The sequence below is a fragment of the Ipomoea nil genome, unplaced genomic scaffold, assembly GCF_001879475.1.
Source record: "Ipomoea nil cultivar Tokyo-kokei standard unplaced genomic scaffold, Asagao_1.1 scaffold0980, whole genome shotgun sequence".
Taxonomy (NCBI): Eukaryota; Viridiplantae; Streptophyta; class Magnoliopsida; order Solanales; family Convolvulaceae; genus Ipomoea; species Ipomoea nil.
This window is the reverse complement of record NW_017617408.1, coordinates 3,968,722-3,990,375: the sequence shown is the minus strand read 5'-3', so window position 1 is coordinate 3,990,375 and position 21,654 is coordinate 3,968,722. Positions and strand designations below refer to the sequence as shown.

The 21,654-nt window shown below is 34.6% G+C and overlaps 1 protein-coding gene and 1 non-coding gene across 2 annotated transcripts; both read right to left on the bottom strand.

Annotated features, from left to right (window-relative positions):
- Positions 1-8,113: 8,113 nt before the first annotated feature.
- LOC109179842 lies at positions 8,114-9,100 on the bottom strand. Its single transcript, XM_019329320.1, has 2 exons — positions 8,327-9,100; positions 8,114-8,224 (listed from the first exon to the last, which is right to left on the bottom strand). The coding sequence occupies exons 1-2, from the start codon at positions 9,098-9,100 to the stop codon at positions 8,114-8,116; spliced, it is 885 nt and encodes a 294-aa protein (XP_019184865.1).
- A 4,050-nt stretch (positions 9,101-13,150) lies between these two features.
- Positions 13,151-13,223, bottom strand: TRNAR-UCU. The gene has a single exon. It is a non-coding gene; the product is annotated as a tRNA-Arg (tRNA).
- Positions 13,224-21,654: the final 8,431 nt, after the last annotated feature.

Genomic DNA, 21,654 nt, shown 5'->3' with positions numbered 1-21,654 from the left:
CTATTTTCATCTTTGGTAGCCCACGAACACTTTCGATTTTTACAAGCTTATCGAGAATTCTATAACTAAGATGCCCCAATTTTTGATGCCATAGCTCAGCTTCATTTATGCTGGATCTGCAACATAACACATTATTAGTTAGAATATAGCAATTATCAGTTGATCGTTTACCTTCCATGACACATTGATTTGTGTTGTCCATCACACTGCAGCTGTTTTTGGTGAAGCACACGTTCCAGTTTTGGTCGCACAATTGACTTATGCTAATAAGATTAGCGTGAAGTCCATGGACAAGTAACACTTTGTCTAGTTTTGGCAAACCAGCTACATTTAAAGTGCCTACGCCAGTCACTTGACCTTTGACACTGTCACCAAAAGTAACTTCACCGTTACTGGTGTTGACGTTATTCAGGAATTTTACATTCCCTGTCATGTGACGGGAACACCCGCTGTCAAAATACCATTTTTCTTCTCGTCCTGCACTTTTAGTATGAAATGAAACAAAAGATATATTATCATCCTTTTTAACCCAAATTTGTTTTGTGAACGGTTGAATGTTCTTGTGCCTGAACTTCTCAATTCTTTGATCCTTGTAGAAATAGTAGCATTCCGGCCTGGTATGCCCGCGTAACCTGCAATAGTAGCAAACGGGATTATATAGCTTATAATTCATTTTGTTTACATTTACTTTACCATAGGTGCGTTTCACAGTGCTGCATTCAGGGATGTCGTCTGGATCAGGTCTAGATGCTTTGACAAATACAGTCTTATCCTTGGAGTTACTGCCGGTGAAACCCAACCCAAATTTTGCAGACGTTTTCCTGCCGGAATCAAGAATCTCATTTAATGTGGATGTGGTATCCATCATTTGGATTTGTCGTTTGTAGGTGCTGAGCTCTTGTTTCAAATTCTGAAGTTCTTGTTGGAGTTTTGCTTCTTGGTCAGCTGCTTCCTTAAGAAGTACATTTCTGGTTTGTACTTCGTTTTGTAGTTTTTCTTCTCGACCTGCTGCTTCTTTAAGCAAAACATTCCAATCAGCTACTTGATTTTGATATACTTTATTTGCATTCGTTACAATCTCTATTTCACTAGCTAGTTTGCAGTTCATTTTTCTTAATGCTTCCCATTTGGGATAAAACTTATTAAATTCAGCTTCAAAAGATAAAGCATTTTGTTCCACATCTTCTGCGCAGAGACGTAGTCACCACCTTCTGAATCTTCAACAGGTTCTGAACTGTCAGTAAATTGTGCCGTAAATGCAACAAAATTACCCGAGATCTCTTCGATATCTGACCCGGTTGGTTCAATGTCAGGCTCGTCATCGCTCCAGGTAATGGCTGACATAGACTTTTTGCGTCAAAGATAGGTGGCGCATTCAGCTTGTACATGCTCAAATCCCTCACATTCGTAACACTTGATGCCTTTGTTGTTGGACCTTTCTTTGGATTGTCCTGGACGTGAGACAGACTGTTTGGCGTTTGACGTCCCTGTCTTAGGTGCAGTTCTGAATGATGTTGCTCCTTTTTGTGAACTTCTGTCACGCGTGTTTTTGGATACCTGTTTCAAAATTTTGGAAAACTGTTTAGTTAAGAAGGCAACTGTATCACTACTAGATCAGATACTACATTATTTTCTTCAGCGGCAAAAGCAATATTTTTTGTTTTTTTCGTATGATCAGTTAAAATCTCCATTTCATAAGTTCTAAGATTTCCCATTAGCTGAGTAACAGTCCTTTTCTCCCAACCATCATGCTCTTTGATGGATGTGACTTTCATTCGGAACCTGGGCGGTAAAGATCTCAATATCTTTTTAACAAGTTTTTCCTGCGAGAATGGTTCACCAAGGACCATTGCGCGATTTGCTAGTTCCTGTACGCGTGTATAAAAGTCGGTAACTGTTTCATCCTCGTTCATGCGCAGTTCTTCGAATTCTGACTGGACCAGTTGCAGCTTAGACTGTTTTACCGAGGTCGTTCCTTCGTATGTGGACTCAAGAGCCTCCCAAGCACCTTTAGCTGAAGGAATACCTGCAACAATTGAAAACTGGCTTTCATGCATAAGAGAATAAATTGTGTCTAAGGCTTTATCATTGTTTCCAGCATTGGTTATTTCGGTTTGAGTCCACTCAGTTTCTGGTTTAGTGACTTCTGTTCCATCAGCGCTGGAGCTGGTTTAGTGGGATGTGTCCACCCTGACACCACAGATCGCCATACAGCTTCACCCTGAGCTTTTAAATGTGTACGGGTGCGAGCCTTCCAATATGCGTAGTTGTCGCCGGTCAATTGGGGAGGGACTTTAGTTCGATCCATTCTGCAAAACTCAGTACCCTGTGAGATCAAACAAATAAGCAATAAACAAAAGAATAGAAAGAGCCGTTGAAGAGATAAATTCAAGATGCACGGATTCGCCAGATCGATAGACTAATAGATTAAGTCTACAGGCTCTGATACCAATTGAAATTGTACCGTGATACTTGAAATATAAACGTTATGTGTTTTTATATGATAATTGAATAATGTACCAATTTAGTTAATTGATTAAGCTCGTTTATGCAAGTATAAATAATAACTGCAGAAAGCATAAATAAAATAAAAACACAAGGAAATTGTTACGCAGTTCGGAGCTCCTTCTCCTACGTCTGCGGGGCAACCCACGTCTGCCCAATCCACTATAGATGTTCACCAAAGGAGTATTACAAGAGGTAAATGAATACGGTCTCCAGCCTTTTACCACTACCACTCTTTCTAACACATATCCAGGACTGACATACGAATACCCGAACAATCTTCACAAGTTGCTTCAGCAGTACCACGTACTGATCATGTAAACCAGATTACAATACTCTTAATTAAAACATATAAGATAGATAAATAGTCTGATAGCTTTGAGGAAGTTTGTAATGACAATAGTAATTCGTAGATTGGCAAACTTCCTTCTTTGAGATGCTCCCTTTTATAGCAGTGTATGTGTATTACCATAATCCTTGAAATCAGCATCATAATCTTCATTTGAATCCAAGCCACTCATTTTTGTTTGAACACCCCAAATCATGCACTGACTTCTCATTCTCAACCATGCAGATTTGTAGCCATGCAAAATATGATTGGATGTGGTCCAAATAATTCCTTTTAATCTAGTTTAAAAAACCAAAACTAATCTAAATAAATTTAGCCAACCACAATCTGATGTGTACAATATTTGTACACTTACAGATTGGAATATAGATGAAATACATTGATACATATATACATACACATCCATAGAAATGTCATTCCAATCAAACATGTGGGTATTCATACGAATTCACCCTTGCATGGATTGAATTCTTAACATTCCTACCAGTAAAAGTGCGCACTGCAACGACCGACTGACAATCTCTATATGCTTACCACCTCCCGCCACAGTCCAACCGAGGCCTAGCCCACTAGACCAAGGCAAATGGCTTGCCACCACTACCCCTGCCCGTACTGGCGACCAAGGTCGGGGCCACTAGCCGACCGAGCAAGGGGTGAAACCAACCCCCCTGGGTATTTTCCCCTCCTTACTCCAATTTCGCTCACCAAACGCAACCTTAATAATTTTCTTGATTAAAAAAAATGCCCATCAATAAATAACTACCAGCCTGTCTAGCTACCATCGTTATGCCATGGAACCGTGTTCACCATCCATGGTGAACACGGTCCCAAACGGTAACGGTGCCTACAGGCACCGTTATCTTCCACCAATCTTTTTTTTTTTTTTAATTAACAGCGCGACTTTTCTTCTTCATATTCACATTTTGCGATTTCACTTCCTCTTCGCGCAAGTTTCTTCAACACTCATAAATTATGAATGTGCATGCATGGATTTATGAATGTGCAGTTATTAAATTATGAATTTTCTTTTATGAGATTATGAATTTTCTGTTATGAAATTATGAATTTTCTGTTATGAGATTATGAATTTTCTGTTATGAGATTATGAATGTACAGAAAATTCATAATTACATATATAACTGTAAATTCATAATCTCATAACAAAAAATTCATAATTTAATAAATGTTTTTCTTTTATCAGTTTTATGAGATTATGAATTTTCTGTTATGAAATTATGAATTTTCTGTTATGAGATTATGAATGTACAAAAAATTCATAATTATATAACTGTAAATTCATAATCTCATAACAGAAAATTCATAATTTAATAAATGTAAATTTATAATATGAACATAGAATGCAAAACGCCGTTAACAGCACATTAAATAATATTTTTTCCCGTAAAAATGATGCCGTTTGGGACCATGTTCACCAAGCATGGTGAACACGTTTCCCCGGCATAATTTGAGGTCTAGCTAGATATCGGAAAAGTGAACGAAGGTTGCGAAGAGGCTTATGCAAGTAAGGAAGATAAGTTTCTGTTTCATTAGTCTTACTGGAATGAAGAGCCAAGATTATATACAGAGGAAAGAGGCGGTAAAAGCCGTTGAAACTAACCAAACTAATCAAGAAAGCAAAGTACATAAACGCCCTTGATTATGGTTTGGCTTGATCATACTGCTCTTCATTCGGCTTGTGTGTATTCTTCAATACCCCCCCGTAAGCTGGGGCATATGAGTCATGTGTGCCCAGCTTAGACTTGAAGTGGTTGAATGATGAGGCAGGGAGGGGTTTCGTGAATCCATCGGCAAGCTGGTTTTCGGAAGTGACAGACAGAAGCTTTATTAAACCTTGGGTGAATTTTTCTCTAACGACATGACAATCAATGTCGATATGCTTTGTGCGTTCGTGGAAGACATGGTTTTCTGCAATGGCCACCGCCGATCTATTATCACAAAAGAGGGTTGCTGGCTTGGTTGTGGGAACCTTGAGATCATTAAGCAGATATGCCAACCATTGGATTTCACAGACAGTGGCTGCAAGAACACGGTATTCGGCTTCAGAGCTGGATCGGGAGACAGTTGGTTGCTTTTTCGAACGCCATGAGATGAGGGAGGAACCAAGAAATATGCAATATCCAGTAACGGATTTTCGTGTTTCAGTGCATGCAGCCCAATCGGAATCCGAAAAAGCTTTGAGCTGCAAGTCAGAATCTGTAGGATATAACAATCCCTGCCCTGGTGAGTTCTTGATATATCTGAGTACTCTATAAGCAGCAGATAGATGTATATCCGTAGGAGTATCCACATATTGGCTTAGTTGTTGTACAGCAAAGGTAATGTCAGGTCTAGTTGCGGTGAGATATAGTAATCTCCCAACTAATCTCCTGTACATGCTAGCATCAGTGATAGGCACTCCCTCATTATGCACCAATTTCAATCCTTGAATCATTGGTGTGTTTGTTGGTTTGCTGTCCAGAAAGCCGGCTTCTTCCAAGATTTCGAGGGCATATTTGCGTTGGTTTAAAGTTAAACCATCTGATCTTCTATGAGCTTCTATTCCCAAGAAATAGCCCAAGGGCCCCAAATCTTTTATCTTAAAGGCAGTGTCCAGAAACCTTTTGAGACTTCGGATGAGTTCCATATTTGCACTTGTAACAAGGATATCATCAACGTAAACAAGGAGAGCAATGAAGTCATCTTTACCATCACCCTTAGTAAATAAAGACGGATCAGTAGTGGACTGTTTGAATCCATCATGAACCAGAGCAGTGCTGAGTTTGGCATTCCATTGCCGACTTGCCTGTTTCAACCCGTATAAAGACCTTAGAAGTCTGCAAACTTGGTTGGGTTTTTCGCTCTCAAAGCCAGGTGGCGTAGTCATGTATACTTCCTCATTGAGGTCTCCGTGTAAGAACGCATTATTGATATCCATTTGGTGGATATGCCATGATCTAGAAACAGCAATGCTTATGAACAATCGAATTGTAGTTAGCCTTGCAACTGGGGAAAAAGTCTCGAGATAATCTATACCAAGCTGTTGTGTATAACCCTTTGCAACAAGTCTCGCCTTGCATCTTTCAATTGTTCCATCCGCTCTAAGTTTTACTTTGTATACCCACTTGCACCCAATTGGTATTTTTCCTGGTGGCAAATCAGTGAGTTCCCAAGTATGATTTTCTTGAAGGGCACTGATTTCTGCACTCATAGCTTGTTTCCAACAATCATGCTGGACTGCCTGCTTGTAATTCTTTGGTTCAGTAATGGAGGTCACAGCAACGGAGAGCATTCTATGTGAAGATCCAAGGTTATCATAGGTCACCACCTTTGATAAGTGGTGAGGGGAGGTTCTTTTCTTGACCACAGTGTCACAATAATATTCTTGGAGTCTGCTGGAAGGTTGGCGTTGCCTACTGGACCTCCGAGGGTGTTGTTGTGCATGATCCAAGGAATTGGAACTGCCCATGCCATCTTCATGATTGGTGCTTGGGATGGGGTCTACTGCTGCCAGACTTTCATCACTAACACAGTGATCGCTACTATGGGCAGAACTCAGAGGTTCTTCTTCATCATTCTCAACATGTAAGGAGGGGACTTCTGATGACCCTTCATTATTTCGGAATTGAGTGTCAGTGTCCATCTGAGGATTGAATTCTTCATTTGTTGTTGTGGGAACATTAGGCAAGGAGGGAGACATAATCTGTGATTCAGAGTCCACTGCTTGAGCCATAGGAAACTGATCTTCGTAGAAAACAACATCACGGGATATGAAGATGGATTGATCAAGAAGATCATACAATATATAGCCTTTCACACCTGCTGGGATCCCCACAAATATACACCTTCTGCTCCTTGGCGCCATTTTATGCCTTGCAGATGACAATATGGCAGCATAACATAAGCATCCAAAAGTCTTTAAACTTTTAAGATCCGGGCAATTGCCATATAACTTGTGGTGAGGGCTTGACCAATTGAGAACAACCGATGGTAACCTATTGATCAGATAAACAGCATGAATCACGCACTGCCCCCAGAACTGGAGAGGGAGACCAGCTTGGAATCGGAGAGCACGAGCCACTGCCAACACATGCTGGTGCTTGCGTTCTACAATAGCGTTCTGTTGGGGAGTATTGATGCATGAACGTTGGTGAATTATACCATTCTTATCAAAGAAGTCTTCCATTTTGAACTCTGAACCGTTGTCACTGCGCACAGCCTTTATGTTCACCCCAAATTGAGTGAGTACCATTCTGTGAAAGCTTCTTATTAACTCCCTTGTTTCTGCTTTGCTCTTCATCAACCGGATCCAAGTATATCTTGATCGGTCATCAACAATTGATAAGAAGAATCTTTCCCCTCCCATTGTTCTCACTTGAAAAGGGCCCCATATATCCACATGGATTAAATCAAAACAAGCAGTTGACACAGTTTTGCTTAAGGGGAAAGGAGAACGCCTATGTTTAGCAAGATGACATGTATGACATATTAAGTTCTTTGTATTAGAAATCGAAATACCATCAAGAAAGTGCATCTTATTCACGGGAAAATGTCCCAAACGATGATGCCACAATTCAGCATTATTACACTGCAAAGCAAATTGACTACAAACATTAGTTTTGATTCTTGGGGGATCATTCAGCAGGTACAGCCCTTTTGTTTCTTTAGCAAAGCCAATCGTCCTCCCATGATCCTCCCGAAGAAGACACTGGCCATAGGTAAAAACCAAAGAGTGAGGAGATTTTTGAAGTAGCTTATTAACAGATATTATGTTAAACTTGAATGATGGGATATGTAAAGCATCCTCCAAATAAAGACCATCATTGAGCCGTATGGTGCCAATATGTTCAACAGTGGCACATTCTCCATTGGGCATGTTTACCGATGCTCCTTTCATAGTGTGATATTCATTAAAGAAATCAAGGGAACACACTATGTGATCCGTTGCGCCGGAATCTATAATCCAAGTAGATGCAGTTAAGGTAATGGAATTGGCATTCATAAGGTTAATATACTTGCCTTCATTGCCAGAATTCTCTTGGTTGAATCTTGGAACAAGAGAAATTGCAGCTGTGGTAGAGGGATGGTTCTGCCCTGTTTGATTCGGAAGGAGAGACAATAGACTTCGAATTTGCTCAGGAGTAAGGCTATACTCAGAGCTTGTGGCTGCTGCAAACTGTTGCTTGTTCTTAGACTTGAAGCCTGGCACCCACCCCGGTGGGTAGCCATGTTTCTTGTAGCATTTTTCAATAGTGTGCCCCGTCATGCCACAAAAGGTACACTTAGCAGTGTTCTTGTTACTTCCTCCGTGTTCATCACCCTTTTTCCATTAGAATAGTTGAAGGCAGCAGCAGCAATTTCTTCTCTATCATTCTGTCCAATTTGAACAGCATTAGCATGAGTAATTTCTAGATTGCCGATGCTTAGGTTTGTGATGGTTATCTATCTCTCTAACTTTTCAGCCATGACGAACACCTTATGCATCTCAGGCAACGGATCAAGCACCAAGACTCCGGACTTCAGTGAATTATAGTCATCGTTCAGTCCCTGGAGAAATCGAATTATTTGATCGATCTCTCGATCTTTTCTGATCTCGTCGAGCAGATCGCAAGTGCAACGTGGCTCACATTTGCAAACTGGGAGGGGCCTCAGAGAATTCATCTCCTCCCAAAGCGTCCGGCACTTAGTATAGTAGTCGTTAACAGACATAGTGCCCTGCCTCAGATTGTTGATATTGTTTTGCAGAAAGGAGATGCGATGTGCGTCGCGCTGGGAGAATCGCCTACGCAGATCGTTCCAGATGTCTTTGGCTTTGTCCATATGCATCACGCTTTGAGCGATTGACGGGATGACGGACCTGAGAATCCACGAACAAACAATCAGATTACATCTCTTCCACGGAGCGTACTGGACATGTGTTCTCTCCGGCGGCGTCAAACTTCCATCGACTATACTCCATTTGTTCTTAACTTCAAGGGCCACCTGCATCGAGATGCTCCACGATGCGTAGTTAGCACTACCAGACAGGGGCGGATTGACTAAGATCGCACTCGGATTCTCATTTATGTTGAGATAAAGTGGATTTTCGATGTCTTCGGCATTGTTGTTCCTCTGCGGAACGGGATTGGCCGTGAATGGTGCTTGTTCTGGAGACTGGTTGATCGACATTGCCGGCCGGACTCCTTGGCTAGGCTCACCGGAGCCAATGACCGCGGCGGCGTAACTGCCTGGCCGTGGCTCTGATACCATATCGGAAAAGTGAACGAAGGTTGCGAAGAGGCTTATGCAAGTAAGGAAGATAAGTTTCTGTTTCATTAGTCTTACTGGAATGAAGAGCCAAGATTATATACAGAGGAAAGAGGCGGTAAAAGCCGTTGAAACTAACCAAACTAATCAAGAAAGCAAAGTACATAAACGCCCTTGATTATGGTTTGGCTTGATCATACTGCTCTTCATTCCGCTTGTGTGTATTCTTCAATACTAGGATCCAACTCCTTAGTCCAACCGGCAAATTATGTTGTGGACCACTGATAAATGTTAATTTTTAGTATATTGAATGTTCATTATTAATGTACTGAAAATTTAATTTTAGGTGTTATACTAAATAATGAATCTTCGGTACACAAATAATAAAATAATAATAATAATAATATTCAAAAAAAATAACACTTAATATATTAAAATGAACATTCAGTATACTAAAAATAAACATTGTGTTAGTGGTCCACCTTACAAGATAAATCAATGTACATGGTATATAATTATTGAGCCAAATCTCCCAGGCTCTTTGGGTCACAACCTAAGCCCGTCATTACTAAAACAATATATTGGAAAAAATAAAAATGAGTATCTTTTAAAAGATCTCAATGAAAAGCTTATAAAAAATATACTTTTATTAATTGTTGTTATTTATTCAAAAATAATAATATGTTTCAATAGTGATTCGTTACTTTGTATCATTTTTATTAACCTGCATTATTTTTTAATGCACATACACTCATGTTTAATATATTTGTTGGTTTTATAACTTTTGACAATCAACGGCTAGCTAACACAATCGTTAAAATAATAAGTGTGTGAAAATCTAGAGAGAACGAAAAGAAATTTTGAGAGAATAAATATTGTGGTATTGCTGGATATTGCTTGTGAATAGTGTAAATTGTTTTACCCCTCTCCCCATGTATAAGGCGCCTATTTTTATAGATATTTTGGGCTATGAGCCCTATAAAGAATCGAAATCTTAGATTGTCTCATATTAGGAGTCTTTGTTACATTATTTATAATAAGTTCAATCTTTATTACATTATGAATACTAAGCACAATTCTTATTAAACTCTTAAGTTGCTCCGTACTGAGTATCCTTCTTAGACTTCCTTGATTCAATTACTTTCTTTGGTCGATCCATGTGGCTCAGACCCTTTTGGTTGCCTAGAACGACCGATCAGCCCAGTATACCATCCTTCAATATTTGAATTTATAATGAACCTACAGTTAAATTTGTTTTAATGAATTTGGGTGTCTATATTATATTACAATATGGACCTGTTGTTTCAAGATATAATTTGCCCATGGAACATGTGTCTAGCCATTAGGAACCCAACACACAATGAAGATCAAGGATTTAGTATAACATAGTAGAGCAGAGGTACATTGTTGAGCGAAGATTTGAATGGTCTAGTCTAGCATCTTGTCGCTTGAAACATAATACTTATTGTTATATAAGTATAAAAAAATAAAAAATAAAAAAATTACGTTTTTGTTACTAGCTATAACTTTTGGTGTAATGATAAGCAATTAATTATCCCATTTTAAATATGTTGTGTAATTGAAACTAGCGAGTGTTGAAAAGGGACAGAGTTACGTATTTACTATTAGTATAGCTTTTGGAGTGATAAACGCTTTATCATCATGACATACACTTAGCCAATAGAGGCCATACTAGACCACCAATTCTTCTCCCATCTGTAAACTGACATACACTGACGTTTGTTCTGAAAGAACGATGTGATATCACCTTAGGTTGAATTGTCGTATGAATAACCCATGATATGTTGTGTCTACATACATCCAAGTGCTAAAGGCTGCGGATATAAGATTGCCCATCGGACATGGTACGTCACTACTGGAAATTATAGAATTTTTGACCACCTGAAAGTGATCTTAAATCAAGTTGCAAGCAAAAAGTGATCGAAAATAACAACAAAGGTTTTTCCAGATATCAAAAGTTGTCGGAACAAGGCTTTCGACTTGATTTAAGATCACTTTCAGGTGGTCGGAAATTTCATAATTTCCAGTAGTGTGTGCATGATTAGATCAGATCATTGCCCACACGGACTTAATTCAATAGTTCAGTAGGCAGTATGTATTTGGGAGTAAAGATCAAGGTTCGAATTTCGATGGTGGTGTAGAGATTATGCTCAAAGTCGATAGATCCCTTGTGTGCACCGGCATGTGGTCCTGTCTACTAAGCCATTGAGTCACAGTAATTTATATCCTTCCAAATGCTTTGTCGGGTCGTGATTTGAAGGACCATTGAGATTGTAGATTCAACCTTTTGAGAGAAGAATCAGACCAAAGAATGGTATATTGGTATAACGTCACCAGTTCCGCCAAGTTCTCCTCTCCGGCCGGCCACCTCCGCCTCCGACTATCCAGCCCCAACACCAACACGTACTTGTATACTATATGGATCTATAGATTAGATTAAAGTTACAGAAAAATATAAATTATACTTTTCAAGGTTAGCTTGTAAACCCCCCTCTAGGAGAGCCAAAAGAAAACAATAATATATCGATACAGTGGAGTCATTAACACGATTGGGGCAATTTTTTTAATGGGATATAAAAATAGGACACTTAAAAGTGTGCATAGACAGGAAAAGAGAATTCAAGAAATGCATGTTTGGTTTACAAAAATATGCACTCCCAGAGTGCATGTAGCTTTTTTAGAAAAAAGTAGTTAAAAGGTAAAAATTATGTTATTATATATGTATATGTATTTTTTTTTTTAAAGCCAAATGAATACATGTATATGTATAGTATTGTAACAATAAGGGAAAAAAGATAGTATATACGTATAATTGCTGTTAACCTCATTAATTCCTTAATCATTTATAATGCATACTAGTTAGTTAATTAGTATGTAGTAATTATTACATAATAGTTTAGAAACTTAAATGTAATAATTAAACAATAACTTGTAATCAGTGTATAATAATAATGAAAAATAATTGTTTAATTATTAAGAATCATCAAAGTAATGAAATTAGTACGGAGTAATAATTACATAATAATTATGTTTCACAAACTTAACTGAAAATTGAATTAGTTACATTTCCAATGTTATTTCAATTTCCAAAATGTTGTTTAGTTTTACAATAAGGTAACATGAAAAAATAATCTCTAATCTATTATTATTATTATTATTATTATTATTATTATTATTATTATAATAAAATCGATTTGGATCCAAATGACAGGCCAAATCTCCTAATTTTATTATTATAATAATAAGATAATAAGAGATTTCCGGCCCAAATAATTTTTCTTTTCTTTTTAAAATGACTCTTTAAAATGGATTGCTTAATGAAGAAATAGATTTTGAATTTTGCATATTTAATACAAATTTTGGTATTAGTTGTTTTATTTTTCAAAGTTATTAATTATTTTTAACTGACATTGATAGGTAATTAATTAGTTACACTTATCAATGTGTTGTTTACTTTTACAAGTTGCAATAAAAAAACACAATGATTATAATTTTTTAATCTAAATTTTGGTAAAAAATATCCTCTGTAGTGAAATCCCACATTTACATTGAAGTCAATGAATCCAAGGAGAGAAAACAACCAGGAAACAAGAGGTAATAACTCGTTATTTTTCTTTATATCATTTTAAAGCTCTATTTCATTAAGAATTACATTATTTGTAAACATTTTAGAGTATGCACTTCTTCTATTTTTTATATTTATGCACTGAGAATTGGATAAATATTTATTTGTGTTTCTCAATTGTTTTGGTGGAGGGGGAGAGGGGTGAATAGGGTAAGCAATAGTATGGACACACATGCTCAGGGGTGAATAGGGTAAGCAATTGTTTTGTGTTTCTATAAGCATCCCATCCAAGCAATACCCCTGTCATTGACACTTGAGAATGATATATATATATATATATATATATATATATATATATATATATATATTCAGATGATTGTTATAGTAAAATTATAAATGTTGTATACAAACAAATCTTTATATATATACCCGAGTAGCATACTAGTTTTTCTTCAAAACTAATTATGCACGCCTAGTGGGACTTGAACCCACAATCGTTTGATTAGAAGTCAAATACCTTATCCATTAGGCCACAAGCACTACACATTAGTATTAGTATTACACGCAAAAATATCCTACGTACCATCGGTGGCTGCTCACACCATGCCCTTCCACCTAGCTATAACCACGGTTTCGGTTCTGGAAATGGATGAACATACCAGAACCGGAACCTTAATATAAGGTTCCGGTTATTGAACCAGCGATTTCGGTTTGAACAGCTGGTTCAAATCGTTATTTTTTTTTTTTTTTTATTTTATGTTTTGTTTTAAACGCATGGCCTTTGCGCCAGTTCTAACAGTGCACGATTCGGTTCAAACAGAACCATGGTCCGAAACATAATGACTATGTTTGGCTATGTTTTGATAATTGAATAATGTCTATTACTTTGTAAAAAATTTGGCAAAAAAAAAAAAAAAAAAAAAAAAAAAAAAACAAAACAAAACAAGAAAAGGTTGAAAAAATTATATTTTTAGCTCCTCAATTGTTTTGAAATTAAAAATGTAGTCCCTATATTTTAATATTGTAAATTTAGCCATTCAATTGTTAACCTAATTATAAATTTAGTCAATGTTTTTTCTTATTGTAAATTTAGTCCTTCAATTGTTGACTTAATGGTAAATTTAATACTTTAAATGAAGGACTAAATTTGTAACTATGTCAATGTTTGAAAAATTAAATTTAAAATGTTGTGTAGCATTTTTTTTTTTGGGTCCTATACGATTAATTTAAAACTTTACTAAAGAATAAAAAACATTATGCATATATATAGGAGTTTATATAATGTTTGTGACACCGTCCTATACGAACAATTAAAAATTTATGCTTAAACTAACCAATAATCGAATGAATTGCTAGCAAAACTAACAATGATAATATTATTATGGAACAACCTAAGTCAAGTTAGTCAAACTATTGGCTTAATAATTATAAGTTTTTATGTTTGACTTCTTTATCTGAGTTGATCAGTTATGGGTAACTTTTGTTGGCTAAAGTCACGAGATGGAATTGTTATTGTTATTGTTATTATGAGTAGTGCCGGACCATGAAAACAAAGATTTTTTAAAAAATTGTTGGAAAAAAAAATGTTAGAACCAATGTCATACGGCATTATATAGAATTTTTTACTATTTTACATAGGATTCCGAATGATGAAAAGAAAATCCATGCCCCCAAAATCCACTTCCCCGATCTTGACATTATTTATCATGGATTCAGTCAGAGGAAAATTTTAAAAACCCTAATTAAGTGGATGATGATGATGATAAAATACTATTCAACCACTAGTTATGAATAGCTAGTTAATTTCCATCGTCTAAGCCATTGTTCAGAGAATAATAAATCCTATTATATTCTACCAGTACTATTTAGTACTAACAACGTTGAATAAGAAGGTTGAGACAATACTACATTGTAACAGAGTTAATAATAATAATAAAATTAAAAAAAAAAAAAAAAAAGTGGGACGAGGATCCTAAGGTGGTGGCAGACAGTTTGGTTGTGCAGGATAGCAAATTGGCCTATAGGCTCTATCCTAGTAGTTCATTCTCTGATTAGAATAATTAAATTAAATTCAAAGAAACAACTTTCCCAAAATGGGAATGGGACTATGAATTGAAAGAAAATCATAAGAAAATGGGAACATTATCATTGGCTTCGACAACCAATGGACTGTCTCGATATGCACTTTCGACGGTTAGATTTTTATTTTCATTTTTCTTTCTTTCTTTCTATTTTGTTCGATTAAGGGTTGTGTATGATTTAGTTCATATTGCTTGTTTAGTCCAAATCTTGTTAAAAATTCATCATAAATTGACTAATATTTAAAAAAAAAAAAAAAAAAAAGTAATTTGGATGAACCTTGCAAATGATAAGTTGTCGTTGGGATGTTTATTTTGTTCCTATTTACAAAGAACAAAACAAGGAAACTATTCCGATCCATCACTTGGTTCTTGGGTTTCTTCCTCCCAGCAGTACAAACTTTTTTTTTTTTTTTTCTTAAAAAGAAAAAAGAAGGTAAAGTATCTCTTTAATTTGAAAATTTTATAGGAAATTCTACAATACCAATTGAAGAATGTAAATGGCTAAAAATAAAATGTAACTAGAATTTGATTATAATTCCAATATAAATTATGCAATTGGCCGGCTGGATATGCATGCTTTACTTGTATTTTTACCATTTTTATTAATAATTGATAGTTTAATATTTTTACAATTAATTTTCATTACTTTTTATTTTTAATATTTTACAATAGTAATTGTAGCGAAAATTTTGGTTGTCCTTTGAACCTACCGATTTTAGTCCACAGAAGCACCTCAAACTCTGATCTTGCTTGGCTTTGTCTTATTAGGACTCTATATTCTAAGCATACTAGAATTCTTTCTCCTTTTCTTTGTGTTATTGTTTCGATGTTAATTGAAAAAAATGATAGTTTGGTACTAAATAGATAGAGGGTGAAGGATATGAAATCCGCGGTTGAAGATGAAAATCGAAAAAAAATAAAAATTGAAGAGACGAAAATGTCCCTGTCTAAAATAGGGTTTCACCATAAAAGTCATCGGAAAGATCAAAAGTGTCCAAAATATAATAGTTTCAATGTTAATTTGGCAAAAATGATAGTTTGGTACTAAATTTAGAATTGCCACTAGGGGTGAAAATAGGCCGAGCCGAGCCGAGCTTTAAAAAATTAGGCCTAGGCCTGAGCCTGTATGTAGGCTTTTTGTTAGGCTCAAGCCTAGGCCTACAATTAGTCTGGTCTGACCTGAAGCCTTTTTAAAAGCCCGTTTAATATGTAGGCTATTAAAAAGACTTCAAAGTAAGTTCTGGGCAAATTATGCTATGGACCCGTGTCCACCATGTGCATGGTGGACATGCTGTACATTCATAATTTTTATACTGTACATTCATAATTTCTATACTGTAGATTCATAGTTTCTAAACTGTAGATTCATAAAATTTATAATGTAGATTCATAATTTCTATACTGTACATTCATAATTTATGTACTGTAGATTCATAATTTCTGTAATGTAGATTCATAATTTCTAAACTGTATAGTTATCAAATTATGAACACATAGTTATCAAATTATGAATCTACAGTATAGAAATTATGAATGTGCAGTATAGAAATTATGAATCTACATTATAAATTTTATGAATCTACAGTATAAAAATTATGAATCTACAGTACAGAAATTATGAATGTGTAGTATAGAAATTATGAATCTACAGTACAGAAATTATGAATGTGCAGTATAGAAATTATGAATCCACATTATAAATTTTATGAATCTACAGTATAAAAATTATGAATGTACAACGTGTCCACCATGCACATGGTAGACAGGGGTCCAAGGCATAGCGCTCCGTAAGTTCTGTTTTGAGCCTATTTAAAACCTATATATTAAGTTTTTAAAAAAACTTTAATAAGTATTTCTAAATAATTTAAGAAATATACCAAGCTAATACAAAATTAATATATAACTACCTAAGTATATCGCCACAATCCAAACATAATAGTATTAAAACATATATAACATAAAATAAAACAAGTCACAACTTCAACATGTTTGTTAACTTGTTTAGGAATTAATTCAATTGTATTATTGATTGTCATCCTATATAGTCTCATAAATAGTTAACAATCAACTCATATAATTAAGTCGTGACACTTCATTAAATATTTGACAGTAAGAACAATTAAACAATAAAAACATTTATAATAGAATTAACAACAATGTTTATAGTTGAATCAGAATTTAGAATGTGATTTTGAAGGTGGAGGGTTAGGGTTTGATAATTGAATATACTTGGAATTATATTGTAAATATAAAAATATATTAGTTATAAAATAGAATATATACTAACTTAATATTTCTCTCTCTCAAAAGAGAGAGAGAGAGAGAGAGAGAGAGAGAGAGAGAGAGAGAGAGAGAGAGAGAGAGAGAAAGAATAGGCTAGGCGCCTAGGCCTGAAGGTCGAGCTTGATATAAATACGCTTGACCTTTTTAGTTGAATAGGCGTCAAAATTGGCCTAAGCTTGACCTTTTTACTAAACAAGCCTGGTCTATGTACGCCTTAAATAGTCGGGCCTTAGGCCCCTACGAAGGGGTCTGGCCTATTCCACCCCTAATTGCCACCAAAAGGTAAGAGATCTCCAATTGTAATAACTCAAAATAATATATAAATATTTTTATAAATGATAAATAAATTAATGCATTGCAAAAAATAAAAATATAAAATAAAATAAAAATTGATTTTCACAAAAATAGGTATTATACATAAAGAAAATATCAATCAATTTTTACTAAATGATATAACCAATACAAATATTTCTTGAACTAATGAAACAGCTAATGTTGATTAATATAATTATCAAAATATTTAGAATTAAAAAAAAAATATGATTTAAAAATATGTATCTTGTTAATAAAATTTAATCCAATTTTACTGCGACCGACATCAGTTTGCTATTGTTGTTCGCATCAATTTTTTTTTTTTTTTGACCAACAGTAGCTTGCTGCTGGTGGCAACAATTATTTTTACTGTTGCGACAAGCCGCAACGCAACAAATTTTTTATTATTATTATTATTATTATTATTATTATTATTATTATTATTATTATTATTTATTATTATTATTATTATTATTATTATTTTTTTTTTTTGTGAACATCAGCAACAATTTGCTGTTAAAAATGGTTGTGAACTATATAAAACTAAAAAGATAAAAGCAAAAAAGTATGAGTATTTATGAAAATTTTGAAACTTATTGTAAAATTTGATTGGAATAGATAAAAAGTTTGTTTGATTTGGATAGAGAAAAAAATTTGTAGAGAAAGTTGAAAAGTTTGAGGTTGGAGGGTTGGATTTCAACTATTTATATCTGTAAATGAAAAATTTACACAAATCTTATTCTGATAGTCTATAAAAAAATTAATAAAATTTTGAATACTAGATTACTAGTACACTTTTGAACCGTCAATAAAAGTATGAATCAAATATAAGTATACTTTTAAACCTTTTTTTTAATTTCTGAATCAAATATCGGTAATCAGGAGAATAATAATTAGTATAATTATGAAAGAATTTGATACGCCATTGATTGACGATGATCCTGCAACAAGAATAATGTATATTCCTTATATATGTAGTTAAGAAAATAATTAGCATTTATGTGTAATTAGTAATTACGAGAATAATCAGTCATTCCATCATTACAATTATATTGAAGAAATTTTCATTTTCTTTTATTACATTGTTTTTCTTTTGGAGTTATTGTAACTCAAATACAGATTGGAGCCAGAAACTTGCTCGAAAGATTTCTTCAATTGCATATTAAATTTCAGTATGTAACAGTTTGATCAAATGTAACTTTTGTAAATAAGAAAAAACATTTCAAAATGTTAAAACGCTCACCTTTAAAGATTCTGTGCATCATAAATAGAAACAATATCTTTTTTTTTTTTTTTTTTTTTTTTTTTTTTGCTCCTCTAAAGTGAATAATTTAAAAAGAAAAATATAACAAAATCTTTTTTATTTTTATTTTTTTATATACCTAGACGTTGAAAAGGTCATCCATAACATCAAACTTGTGAGACCCAATGCACATATGTGTTTGCCAGAAACACATACAATACTAATTAGCTACAGAAAATCATGATATCATAATGTATATATCCAGAAACCATAGCTAATCCATCAGTACACTACTGATATGATGTATATAGATTGGCAGTACCCATACTTGTTCATCATATTCCATCATTGAAGTGAGGACGATCACTGCTCAAAATGCACCAGGAAATTGGATACCATGAAACCTCTAGATTATGTCCTCTTATAGTTTTGTCTTCACCCTCATCTTGTCATCTTTCACAAACTATAAATAATAAATTAAATATATTCCCCATTTTCATTATGAGTGTACTAAACTTATTGTGATTAACTTATTGAGTGTTCATCGTGATTATTGTATTGTATCAAACATCTTTTATATTTTTGAAGTTCAAATTCTTTTAGAAAAGAAAAAAAAAGTGATCTTAGTCACTCAATTATTTCTCACTAATTATTCTGATCTCGAACTCTATAAACAAATTACAATTTTAGTCCCAATAGCAATAGAATGGTTACATTGCAATCGATTACAGTTTTATTTAGTAAATGAGTATTTAAATAATTTCTTTTGTTCATTTTTTATAACTCTTAGCATTCTTGCTTGGGACTTTATTGGCATAATAGAAAACTTGATTTGAACATGTTTGTGTAAAGATAGAAATAAGGAGGATATATTGTAACGGCAACGGGAAGATTTAGGGAAAGATGTTGCCAATTTTCTATTTTGCAAATGAAAAGTCGATCAAGATTGAAGTTGTCATAAAGAATAAAGTAAAGAAACTACTGAAATACACATGTAATAAATAAAACCTTAACATAGTTTAATAGTTTTGTTGCTCCAATGATTAAAATTGTTTGTTTGGCAGCATATTGCCGAGCTAGTTCAGCATACTGACATTGAAACGTGGCATATACTTATGTAGTAGTCAATGCATTGACTACTACATAAGTATAAGGAAATAAAGTTGTGTCTTCGCTACTAGCTATACCTTTTGGCGTAGTAGTAGTAGTAAGCATTTGATCCTGACAATTTGATACTATGCAGATGAGGTTAGCTATTGAAAGCATGTTGTGCAATTGAGCTTAACAGGTGCTGGGAGGGGATTGTAGGGCAACAACCATTGCTTTTGATCATGACATTGTTGCATACTTATGTAAAACTATAACAATGGGCATGAAATGATTTAACCAAAATACTTTAATCGGAAGCGTTAAAGTACTTGATTTGAACATGTTTGTGTAAAGATAGAAATAAGGAGGATATATTGTGACAGCAACTGGAAGATTTAGGGAAAGATGTTGCCAATTTTCTATTTTGCAAATGAAAAGTCGATCAAGATTGAAGTTGTCATAAAGAATAAAGTAAAGAAACTACTGAAATACACATGTAATAAATAAAACCTTAACATAGTTTAATAGTTTTGTTGCTCCAATGATTAAAATTGTTTGTTTGGCAGCATATTGCCGAGATAGTTCAGCATACTGACATCGAAACGTGGCATATACTTATGTAGTAGTCAATGCATTGACTACTACATAAGTATAAGAAAATAAAGTTGTGTCTTCGCTACTAGCTATACCTTTTGGCGTAGTAGTAGTAAGCATTTGATCCTGACAATTAGATACTATGCAGATGAGGTTAGCTATTGAAAGCATGTTGTGCAATTGAGCTTAACAGGTGCTGGGAGGGGATTGTAGGGCAACAACCATTGCTTTTGATCATGACATTGTTGCATACTTATGTAAAACTATAACAATGGGCATGAAATGATTTAACCAAAATACTTTAATCGGAAGCGTTAAAGTACTAACCTGATTCCATGAGAGATTGATGAAGCTTTTAGCCTTTTCTTCTTCACAACTTCTTTCTTTAGGTTTGCAGAGTGTATCCAGAATACTTTTCCCTCTGGTCTTTAACGTTTAGTTTTCACAGTGATAGGGTAGGAAAATACTTATGCCTTTTTATATATATTGCCTTCGTTGCATAACTTACATTCCAATATTGATTATTGGAATTATGGCAATAATGGCCATAAACCAAATACATTAAGTAGGCTTAAATAGCCATATTGAAAGCCAGAGAGAGGGGAATAATAACCCCTGATCTGTTACATATTTTATCCTCATTACCTATCACAATGGGATTTTAATTGTCCAAACCACTTAATACATGGACCACAATAAGATTAGAATAAAATATTCTAACATTCTCCCACTTGGTCCAAGTGTATCATTGATGGACTAAGATAACTTTAATTCGCGAAATATCCCAAAACATCAATGAACTTTTACTTAAATTAAAGTTTAGCTAGATCATGGCGGTCGCACGTTATTTGAACAACATGTTCCCTTCCATGCATCATAGGTCAACTTTAATTTCAATACTGACAACCATAGGTGCAAACAGAGATGTAAAATTAATTGAATTCAACCAAGTCAATATGTATAACTTTAAACTGAAAACAAAATTATAATGATAACAAGGCTCTATCCAAAATTCCCATACTCTCCACTTGACAGGAGAAGACCTTCGGTGCTAAACCTTTGGTCAAATGACCAACAACCATAAGTTCAGTTTTGATATGCCAAATTGACACTCTTTGTTTCTATACTTCTTCTTTAACTGACAACTATTTCAATTCCATATGCTATTATGCTTAGCACCCTTAGAGTACTTGTCATTCTTAGAGAAGAACACTGCTGCGGAGTTGTCACAATAAATTCTCAAAGGTCTAGAAATACTATCGACTACTTTAAGCCTCGAGATCAAATTCCGCAGCCATAGTCCATGATTTGTGGCTTCAAAGCATGCCACAAATCCTGCCTCCATAGTGGAAGTAGCGATGAATGACTA

Coding starts and splice junctions, on each gene's coding strand:
- LOC109179842 (XM_019329320.1), bottom strand. CDS start 9,100: ATGGTATCAGAGCCACGGCCAGGCAGTTACGCCGCCGCGGTCATTGGC. Junction 8,225..8,326: donor CGTTGCCTGAGATGCATAAG/GTGTTCGTCATG, acceptor CAAATTGGACAG/AATGATAGAGAAGAAATTGC.